Raw genomic sequence first — 11,343 nt, forward strand, 5'->3', positions numbered from 1 at the left:
ACTGCCCCTCCGACAGTGCAGCGCTCCCTCAGCACTGACCCTCCGACAGTGCAGCGCTCCCTCAGCACTGACCCTCCGACAGTGCAGCGCTCCCTCAGCACTGACCCTCCGACAGTGCAGCGCTCCCTCAGTACTGACCCTCCGACAGTGCAGCGCTCCCTCAGCACTGACCCTCCGACAGTGCAGCGCTCCCTCAGTACTGACCCTCCGACAGTGCGGCGCTCCCTCAGTACCGACCCTCCGACAGTGCAGCGCTCCCTCAGTACTGACCCTCCGACAGTGCAGCGCTCCCTCAGCACTGACCCTCCGACAGTGCAGCGCTCCCTCAGTACTGACCCTCCGACAGTGCAGCGCTCCCTCAGTACTGACCCTCCGACAGTGCAGCGCTCCCTCAGCACTGCCCCTCCGACAGTGCAGCGCTCCCTCAGTACTGACCCTCCGACAGTGCAGCGCTCCCTCAGTACTGACCCTCCGACAGTGCAGCGCTCCCTCAGTACTGACCCTCCAACAGTGCAGCGCTCCCTCAGCACTGCTCTGGAGTGTGAGCCTGGATTATGGGCTCATGTCTCTGGAGTGGGACTTGAACCCACGACCTTCTGACTGAGAGCCAAGAGTGCTGCCCACCGGTAAGGTTGAGACTGTATGTGTTACAGCATGCCTTCAAATGAAAATTGGTTCTCTTTATAAAAAGAGATAATGAAACTTTTCTGGAAATTATAGAAAATACTTTAAATCTGTTTTATTTGCAATACAGGTAACATGATTGAGCGAATCCTGGTGTCCTGTAACAGCAATCAGGAGCTGCAGGACTGGGTTGAAAACTTACATATGTTGACCAAAGGCACAGTCCCTGGGAATGCAGCCTCAAAACCACTGCCCATAACATCGCAGCCAGTAAGGATCCGTTACCTGGTTATTTGTAAATTGCATGGACTGCGAAACTATTTTTGCTAACCGGTTCCTAACCTGCTTGCAAAGATAGTTAACTGGTTATAATAAGGTGTAAATGTTTGCATTTGTTACATTAAACTCCCTGCTGTATGATATCAGATAGATTTGTTCAGGGTATCGTCAGCAACAACAACTTGCATTTATATAGCGCCTTATACACCGTAAAATGTCCCAAGGCGTTTCACCAGAGCGATTATCAGACAAAATAAATTGACATCGAGACGAAGAAGGAGACATTAGGAGGGGTGATTAGGGAAAGACTATTTCCTCTGGTTGGGGAGTCAGTGACGAGGGGCCATCTGTTGAAAATTATCACTGAGAGTGAGGAGAGAGGTTTGGAGAAATTTCTTTACACAGAGGGTTGTTGGAGCATGAAATGCTTTGCTACAGGGAGTGGTTGAAGGAGAGAGCATTGCATCTTTTAAAGGGAAATTGGATAAATATTTCTAGGGGAAGATACAGGACTATGGGGAGAGAGTGTGGCAGTGGGATTAGTTTGGGATTGATACAGGGCTATGGGGAGAGAGTGTGGCAGTGGGATTAGTTTGGGGATTGATACAGGGCTATGGGGAGAGAGTGGGGCAGTGGGATTAGTTTGGGATTGATACAGGGCTATGGGGAGAGAGTGGGGCAGTGGGATTAGTTTGGGATTGATACAGGGCTATGGGGAGAGAGTGTGGCAGTGGGATTAGTGTGGGGATTGATACAGGGCTATGGGGAGAGAGCGGGGCAGTGCGATTAGTTTGGGATTGGTACAGGGCTATGGGGAGAGAGTGGGGCAGTGGGATTAGTTTGGGATTGATACAGGGCTATGGGGAGAGAGTGGGGCAGTGGGATTAGTTTGGGATTGATACAGGGCTATGGGGGGGGTGGAGGGGGGCAGTGGGATTAGTTTGGGATTGATACAGGGCTATGGGGAGAGAGTGGGGCAGTGGGATTAGTTTGGGAATTATACAGGACTGTGGGGAGAGAGCGGGGCGGTGGGATTAATTTTGGATTGCTCTACCAAAGAGCCAGCTTAGTCACGATGGGCCGAATGGCCTCCTTCTGGATGTAAAGCTCGATGGTTCTATTTTGGTGTAATATTTAGGGAGTGCTCGTTACATTCCGCTTGGATCTCCTTATCTTCCAAAACGCTGGTAAATGAAGGATGATACTTGGTGTGCCTGGAGGTGCAGTGATTGAGATATGCCTTGCGGTGATTGATCTGGTTATTGCTGGCAGGCCCTATCATCAACAACAACAACTTGCATTTATATAGCGCCTTTAACATAGTACAATGTCCCAAGGTGCTTCGCAGGATCATAATCAGACAAAATTTGACACCGAGCTCAAGTAGGAGATGTTAGGACAGGTGACCTCCTCCAGCCCTACAACCCTCCGAGATCTCCGCGCTCCTCCAATTCTGGCCTCTTGCGCATCTCCAGTTTCCTTCGCCCCACCACTGGCGGCCGTGCCTTCAGCTGCCTGGGCCCTAAGCTCTGGAATTCCCTCCCTAAACCTCTCCGCCTCTCTACCCCCCCGCTCCCCCCCCTTGAAAACCCTCTTTAAAGCCTACCTCTTTGACCAAGGTTTTAGTCACCCCTCCTAATGTCTCCTCCTTTGGCTTCTGTGAAGCACCCTGGGACATTTTCCTATATTAAAGGTGCTGTGTAATTGCAAGTCGTGGTTGATGCAAAGTATTTTTTTAAAAAAATATTTGCGGAGCAGCTGCAAAACTATTTGTGGAGCAGTTTGAGGGTATGATGTCACCATTGTGCTCTTTTAAATTGTATCTGTTGGGATCAACGCCCCGTGTGGGTGAGTGTAGGAGTCAGAACAATGTCCTCCTACATTCCTGCATCAACAGGAAGCCCCAAATCTGCCTCCTGTCTGTCTCTGGAATTTGAGATTGACGGAAGCTTCGAAAAGGTCAAATTATCAGACATCAAAACGGTTTTGGACGCAGGTTCAAAATCCCTAAGAGTAGCTTCAGGGGGAGGGACAGCTTTGCATATTAAAGCTGAGAGATACCTGGGGTATCGCACAATTGATCTATCAAAGAAGGATCTTCTCATTGATCCAGAAAGCCAGCCCCTACCGGCTTGCTGCTTAATTCAACATTGACATTTCAAGACCATTAATCTATCGAGAGAGATTTCTTTCGGCCTTGACTTACATCGCGTATCTCTGTGTCGATGAGCAAAGGCATTGCAGAAGCGAGATAAGCACATGAGGGAGAAAGGAATAGAAGGATATGCTGATAGGGTGAGATGAACAGTGGAGGGAGGAGGCTCGTGTGGAGCATAAACACCGGCATGGACCAGTTGGGCCGAATGGCCTGTTTCCCTGCTGTACATTTTATGTAATTCTGTGCAACGTGTCAGCAACAGTCTGAAGCTCAGCAGGTCAAGGGTGAAACCCTCGTCCCCTTCCAGCTGAGATCGAACCCATGCTTGGCCCTAATGGCAGGAAAGGAAGGTTTTGAGAGACCCTGAAAACCGTACAGCATTGCCCATTGAAACAATTCCAGATTGTTGGGTTGGTCTTTCAAAGGACATTTGATAAAGTGTCACGTAACAGACTTATTAGCAAAATTGAAGCCTATGGGATTAAAGGGGCAGATTTAAGGTAATTGGCAAAAGAAGCAGAGGAGAAATTAGGAGAATTTTTTTTACTCAGCGAGTTGTTATGATCTGGAATGCGCTGCCTGAAAGGGCGGTGGAAGCAGATTCAATAATAACTTTCAAAAGGGAATTGGATAAATACTTGAAAAGGAAAAATTTGCAGGGCTATGGGGAAAGAGCAGGGGAGTGGGACTAATTGGATAGCTCTTTCAAAGAGCCGGCACAGGCACGATGGGCCGAAAGGCCTCCTGTCCCGTCAGATTCTGTACCTTTAAACTGCTTCCATTAAGTTACAATTGCTCCAGTATTCCCAGATGCTACTAAAATCAGTGGAACTATTGAAGTATTGATGCATAACTTCTGAGTAATTGAAAAAAAAATCTATTTCCGTCTCATTCCTACCCAGCAGCACGGGGAGAGTAAGCAGCCTCCAGCAACTCCGTCACATCAGCCCCTTGCTTACTCACCCCCCCAAACTTACAGCACAGCAGTGCAAAACCGAGGCCCCCTGGAACCTCCCAAACTCCCCAGGCCTTGGACTCTGAGCTGCCTGAGACCTGCGCCCCCGCTAAGGCCTTCTGCTGCGTTAGGTTGTAAGGAGGTACGTGATTCGTAAAAATGAAAGGCTTGCAAGCTAAATAGAAGGTAACCCTTTAGTCGTTGTACTGGTCCTGTGTGGGTAAGATTTAATTAGACCAATCGATATTGTCGCTACACACACAATTATTTGAAGTCTGTTTATAATGAACCCGTTCTTTCTCCAGCTGGTGTTAAATCTTGATCCCCTGGTTAAAATTTGCTGCTTTTTTTTTAGTAGTTATCTATGACAATAAAAATTATCTTAAATGTGCATGCCACTATTACTGCATTTACTTGCATGGATAATAACCTTTTAGACTAATCTAAATTACTTGAATGGTGCACTTATAGCACAGTTAACACTAATATAGATGGTATTTTAATCTTTTATTATAGTGAATGAACTTTTCATATAATCAATCATCAATTTTTTTCTTTCACTTTCATCTTATCTTTCTTTCCCCATTTGTTACATTGTAGAGGATGTCTTATATTTTAAAGGTAAGGGGTAGACGAGTGACTTTTCGCCTAGTTTGTGGTGTTGTGTGCATGCTTGCGATGCATTGTGCATTTGCTGTCTTACCACTTCCTTCACCTGCTTACCTTAATGCATTTAAGACGTTCGTAAGATTTGTACGTAAAACCAACTGCACTTAATCTTACTCCAATATTTGAGACCCAACATGATTCTTCTGACTGACTGTAGACAAAGAAACTTGTTTGGTCTCCCAACATTGCAACTAACCAGCGAAACAGGAGCTCTCTCCGATCCGGTATAGCTCTGGCATGTGTGCTTCTCAATTCCTATCAAACTGAATTGTTTTAAGAGAAATTCTTGTGCTACTTAAAAACAATGACTGTAACCAACTGTTGGGTGGTCGTATCGTGCAGGATTCCAGTAAGAGCCCCAAAGCAGTGAAGAAGTTCCTAGCCAAGAGAAAGACCGAACGGAAAACATCGGACGATGAGTTTATTTTGCGGAAAAGTAAGCTGATCCCTCCCCTGATCTTTGGTGATTTTAATGTCTGTGAAACTTTGCAACCTGAGTTCTTTATCTGGATTTTAATAAAAAGCTGCAAGAGGCTCGTGTCGGTAACGAAATGAATTTAGAATAAGGAAAGATTGTATGATTAAATATCATCTCAAAACATAGAAACATAGAAAATAGGAGCAGGAGTAGGCCATTCGGCCCTTCGAGCCTGCTCCGCCATTCAATATGATCATGGCCGATCCTCTATCTCAATACCATATTCCCGCTCTCTCTTGATGCCTTTTGTGTCTAGAAATCTATCTAGCTCCTTCTTAAATATATTCAGTGACTTGGCCTCCACAGCCTTCTGTGGTATACCCTTTCTTGGGTAAGGAGACCAAATCTGCACACAATACCCCAGGTGTGGTCTCACCAAGGCCCTGTATAACTGCAGTAAGACATCCTTGCTCCTACACTCAAATCCTCTTGCAATGAAGGCCAACATACCATTTGCCTTCCTAACTGCTTGCTGCACCTGCATGTTTGCTTTCAGTGACTGGTGTACAAGGACACCCAGGTCCCTTTGTACATCAACATTTCCCAATCTATCACCATTTAAATAATACTCTGCCTTTCTGAAGTGGATAACTTCACATTTATCCACATTATACTGCATCTGCCATGTATTTGCCCACTCACTCAACTTGTCTAAATCGCCTTGAAGCCTCTTTGCATCCTCCTCACAACTCATGATCCCACCTAGTTTTGTGTCGTCAGCAAACTTGGAAATGTTACATTTGATTCCCTCATCCAAATCATTGATATATATTGTGAATAGCTGGGGCCCAAGCACTGATCCCTGCGGTACCCCACTAGTCACCGCCTGCCACCCCGAAAAAGACCCATTTATTCCTACTCTCTGTTTCCTGTCTGTTAACCAATTCTCAATCCATTTCAATCTGAATTAGCATTTCCATCTTATTTCATGATTGGCACTTCAGTGCAGTACTGAGGGAGGGCTACACTGTCAGGTGAGACGTTAAATCAAGGCCCTGTCTGCCTGTTCAGATGGATGTAACAGATCCCATGCACACCTGCCCCTGTACCCCATCCCCACACTAGGGTGAAGCAGCTTTATTCAACTTGCATCAGTGCAGTTCCTTTTAATTATATTGTCAGGCAAATTGTAACATAGAAAATAGGAGCAGGAGTAGGCCATTCAGCAACTTCGAGCCTGCTCCGCCATTCAGTATGATCATGGCTGATCCTCTACCTCAATACCATACTCCCGCTTTCTCCCCATAACCCTTGATGTCTTCTGTGTCTAATATCCATTTTACAAAAATGTTGCAGGTAGCTTTTAAAGGTGTGAGCTGATGATTTGCGTTTAATTGAACGGATTGTAATTTGTACTTGTCTAATCAAACTGGGCTTCGATTGTGGTGAGACTGATATCTCAAAGACACTTGTACCCAAAATTGGTCACACATGGATTGAAGGATTGAATCAAAATAATCTAAAACATTTTGTCATTTCATTCATTTATTTAAAGAATGCAGTAGTGGTTTGAAGTCAGAGTCATAGCTGGAGGATAATTATTCATCGAATTTCCAAGAATTCTATAAATGTTCTGTGGTTCTGATTAATGTTTGTTGCAATGAAGGAAGCAGGTACATTGAAACCGTAAAAAATAAATACACTGAAGTTTAAATGAACGTAAAGAAATTTATTTTCAGTTGTACTTTTCCCACCACGTGATTTGCATCAAAGATGTTTTGATGAATCTTTCTCTTATAAAATCTTTGAACATGATTGAACATTGTAGTAAACAGTGAGGAGGATAGTAACAGACCTCAGGAGGACATAGACAGGCTGGTGAAATGGGCAGACACATAGCAGATGAAATTTAACGCAGAGAAGTGTGAAGTGATACATTTTGGTAGGAAGAATGAGGAGAGGCAATATAAACTAAATGGTACAATTTTAAAAGGGCTGCAGGAACAGAGAGATCTGGGGGTGTATGTACACAAATCTTTGAATAGCAGGACAAGTTGAGAATGTTGTTAAAAAGGCATACAGGATCCTTGGCTTTATAAATAGAGGCATAGAGTACAAAAGCAAGGAAGTTATGCTAAACCTTCATAAAACACTGGTTAGGCCTCAGCTGGAGTATTGTGTTCATTTCTGGGCACCACACTTTAGAGAGGCCTTAGAGAGGGAGCAGAGGAGATTTACTAGAATGGTAGCAGGGATGAGGGACTTCAGTTGCGTGGAGAGACTGGAGAATCTGGGGTGGTTCTCCTTAGAGGAGAAAGGGTTAAGGGGAGATTTAATCGAGGTGTTCAAAATCATGAAGGGTTTTGATAGAGTAAATAAGGAGAAACTGTTTCCAGTGGCAGAAGGGTCGGTAACCAGAGGACACAGATTTACGGTAATTCGCAAAAGACCCAGAGACGACATGAGGAAAAATGTTTACTCAGCGAATTGTTCTGATCTGGAATTCACTGTCTGAAAGGGCGGTGGAAGCAGATTCATTAGTAACTTTCTAAAGGGAATTGGATAAATACTTGAAGGGGAAAAATTTACAGGGTATGGGGAAAGAGCAGGGGGAGTGGGATTAATTGCATAGCTCTTTCAAAGAGCCAGCACAGGCACCGTGGGTTGAATGGCCTGTTCCTGTTCTGTATCATTCTATGATTTCCAGAGGAAACTGAGGAGCTATATATAACATGTGGGGCTTTGTGGTAATATCTTGAAGCAAGCTCTGTGTCTTACTTCCTCTGGTTGCATAACTCTATTGTATTTCGGGGAGTCTGTAGTACATGCGTGTGTCAGGCAGCCTGTGGTGGGGTATTGATTTAGAAAACTATTTATTCTGAATCCCAAATTTACTGTAAAGGGGCAATGTTTTGAAGCTTTTCTGTTGCAGCGTAAAATGGTGGAATACTGTTACATTAAAGAAAGAACTTGTGTTTCTGTAGCGCCTTTTACAACCTCAGGAGGTCCCAAAGCGATTTACAGCCAATGAGGTACTTTTGAAGTGTAGTCACTGTTGTAACAGCCAATTTACGCACAGCAAGCTCCCACAAACAACAATGAAATAATTCAATAATACGAGCGCTCATTTTGGGATTTTAACCAAACTGGAGAAGTGATAATTAATTTTCAACAATCGGCATCCCAGCAGCCATCAGCCCAGCCGTCTTAAGCACTTGTCGTCACGTTAACTTTTAAAATGCCAGGCTTAAGCCAAACCTCGCTCCACATGCGCAGATTTGAAACCGAGAGTTACCTTGTACACTCTGTCAGGTCAACTCTGAGGTCTTAAACCTAGACGTGAAAAACCAGCAGACATTTACTTTCTTTGTTTCTCACAGGTACAGCAGCCCTGGAGGAAGATGCACAGATACTTAAAGTCATAGAGGCCTACTGCACAAGTGCAAACCTACAACAGACGCATAGTTCAGGCAAGTCCCAACCCAATGACATGTATCTGTTGATAACTTTTAATTATATGCAGGTTCCCGAGCAGATGGGTGTTTGTGTTGTATCGATGCATTTTTAAAAAAACTTGTGAATTACTTGAGCACGGTGTCCTGCTACACGCACCTGAAAGATTGTTTGGCTGGAATGTATCAGTTTGAAAAGCCAAATTTAATACTCAGTAGATTATTTTCAGTGTCTGTGATTTCAGACGTACTTCAAAGACTGCACAAGTGTCTCAAGTCCAAAGTGCTGTGGTTTAAATACCAGAATGGTGCCAGGGATGAGGGATTTCAGCAATGTGGAGAAGCTGGGGTTGTTCTTGGAGCAGAGAAGGTTAAGGGGAGATTTAATCGAGGTGTTCAAAATTCTGAAGGGTTTTGATAGAGTAAATAAGGAGAAACTGTTTCCAGTGGCAGGAGGGTCGGTAACCAGAGGACACAGATTTAAGGTAATTGTCAAAAGAACCAGAGGGGAGATGAGGAGAATAGTTTTTACGCAGCGAGTTGTTCTGATCTGGAACCCGCTGCCTGAAAGGGCGGTGGAAGCAGATTCAATAATAACTTTTGAAAGGAGAATTGGATAAATAGTTGAAATGGAAATATTTGCAGGGCTATGGGGAAAGAGCAGGGGAGTGGGACTAATTGGATAGCTCTTTCAAAGAGCCAGCACAGGCACGATGGGCCGAACGGCGGCCTCCTGTGCTGTAAGATTTTATGAATCTAAATCTCCTGGTCGAAGTGCTGATTAGTTTTATTTCTGCACCAGTTTTCTCTTTTCCTTTCCCCCCTCCTGCCTCTGCCGACTCCTCGCTGGGGTGCCACTGCACTGGTGACAGATATCAGTGTCAGGTTATGAAAGTGGCCACTGCTCACATGTTAGCCCAGACAAGTCGGCTGTTTGACTGTGGAGAGCATCACGCACGAACCCTGTCCTGTCTTGTACTCACCTGATGTCTGTATATGAGCAGTTCCATCAGTGGATGCTAAATAACAAATGGTAATAGGAATCCTGGCTGATTTGTTCCCCCCCCCCTTCCCCCCACTCTCCCTAACATGGGCCACTGAGGCAAATTTTAGGACTCCTACTGCTCTGGTATTTCTATCCTTCACCACATGGCTATCCAATTTTAACATCGGAGACTGAGGATGCAACCTTTGCCCTGCTCTGTGGGTGGCTTTAACTGCTCACTGGAGAAACTCGAGAGAATTTTAAACTTCTACCTTGCCCTTACAGTGTGTCGGAAAGAGTCGGCACCACAAGTTTTGCTTCCGGAAGAGGAGAAGATAATTGTTGAAGAAACGAAGAGTAACGGACAAACTGTAATAGAGGAAAAGTAAGACCCTGTTACTTTCACAATCGGAATTCATTACAATGTGAACTTTCCTGTTAAAAGTAGCTTTGTTAAATTAGTGTACGTTTCTCTTTGTATTGGAATAAAATGTCTATTAAAGAGCGTGAAATGGAACCAGAGTGGGTCAAAACGCTGTCCAAGGGCATTGGTCTTTATCTGTGAAGACAGTTGATAGACCTCAGTCCCAGGGTCTGGGAAATAGTTACTGTTTTATTGATGAGCGCCCAGGAGTTAGGGGGGAGAGGGATTCTTGATAACGTTGCATCCTAAAAATTGGCAACGTAACCTCAGGTCCTGATTTTAACGCTCACAGAACGAAAGTGTTGTCTGCAGCAAGGCTGATGTTTTAATAATAACTTGTATTTATATAGCGCCTTTAACGTAGTAAAACATCCCAAGGTGCTTCACAGGAGCGATTATCAGACAAAATTTGACACCGAGCCACATAAGGAGATATTAGGACAGCTGATCAAAAGCTTGGTCTAAGAGGTAGGTTTTAAGGAGCGTCTTAAAGGAGGAGAGAGAGGCAGAAAGATTTAGGGGGGGGAATTCCAGAGCTTAGGGCCCAGGCAGCTGAAGGCACGGCCGCCAATGGTGGAGTGATTAAAATCGGGGATGCACAAGAGGCCAGAATTGGAGGAGCGCAGAGATCTCGGAGGGTTGTAGGGCTGGAGGGGGTTACAGAGATAGGGAGGGGCGAGGCCGCGGAGGGATTTGAAGGATGAGAATGTGGCTGGTTATTCTTCACGTTTCAACTTCCTTTTCCCAGATGATTCAGTACTGGAGTTAACGGCTCTGCTGTTTGGGCAGTGTGGAGAGACAGAGAGAGATGTGAGGCAGAAGCACATAAGTTTCTAAAGGTGGGAGTGCAGTTAGGAAAGGAGACAAGAAAAGGTAATGGGATTCTGGGTTTCTAAATGACAGATTAGCAGTGGGAGATATTTGTCTGAGATGGATTAGTTGCAGGTTAAAATCCATTCTGATCAGAATCAAAGGCAAGGATTCGATATGGGAGAGGTTAGAGCAACAATGAGGTTTGGGATAATGAGACCTACAATAAATATATGGGGATAATAAAAGGATAACAAAAATATTAGAAATATAATAAGATATAGATGAAGGGAGGAGGCTCATGTGGAGCATAAATACCAGCATCGACCAGGTGGGCAGAATGGCCTGTTTCTGTGCTGTAAATTCTATGTAAAAAGCAGAAAGGGGGTGATTAGGGAGTATCAGAAAAGATTGGTCAACATAAAGGGTAATAGTGAGGGAGGTCACCTGGTAGGTTGAGGGTCAGTGGATGGCAGGCACTTTGCAGTTCACCTCCGTGGTCACAGAGGGAGGTCACTCTGGGACTCTAGGAGTAGCTGTGTGGAAGAGCCGTTACTGGAGAGAGATAT

The 11,343-nt window shown here is 44.8% G+C and overlaps 1 protein-coding gene across 4 annotated transcripts in view; it reads left to right on the forward strand.

Annotated features, from left to right (window-relative positions):
- The window catches only part of arhgef6 (Rac/Cdc42 guanine nucleotide exchange factor (GEF) 6), a 163,451-nt gene that overhangs the window by 149,007 nt on the left and 3,101 nt on the right, over nucleotides 1-11,343 (forward strand). The window contains exons 15-20 of one of the 4 annotated variants that reach the window (XM_067997332.1): nucleotides 755-894; nucleotides 3,964-4,158; nucleotides 4,617-4,637; nucleotides 5,028-5,121; nucleotides 8,484-8,573; nucleotides 9,826-9,925. In XM_067997332.1, the coding sequence (XP_067853433.1) occupies nucleotides 755-894; nucleotides 3,964-4,158; nucleotides 4,617-4,637; nucleotides 5,028-5,121; nucleotides 8,484-8,573; nucleotides 9,826-9,925 (640 nt within the window). The remainder of the gene's footprint in view (nucleotides 1-754; nucleotides 895-3,963; nucleotides 4,159-4,616; nucleotides 4,638-5,027; nucleotides 5,122-8,483; nucleotides 8,574-9,825; nucleotides 9,926-11,343) is intronic. The other 3 variants (XM_067997333.1, XM_067997335.1, XM_067997334.1) reach the window with 3 other exon arrangements.

This window comes from Heptranchias perlo, chromosome 15 (genome assembly GCF_035084215.1).
Source record: "Heptranchias perlo isolate sHepPer1 chromosome 15, sHepPer1.hap1, whole genome shotgun sequence".
Lineage (NCBI taxonomy): Eukaryota > Metazoa > Chordata > Chondrichthyes > Hexanchiformes > Hexanchidae > Heptranchias > Heptranchias perlo.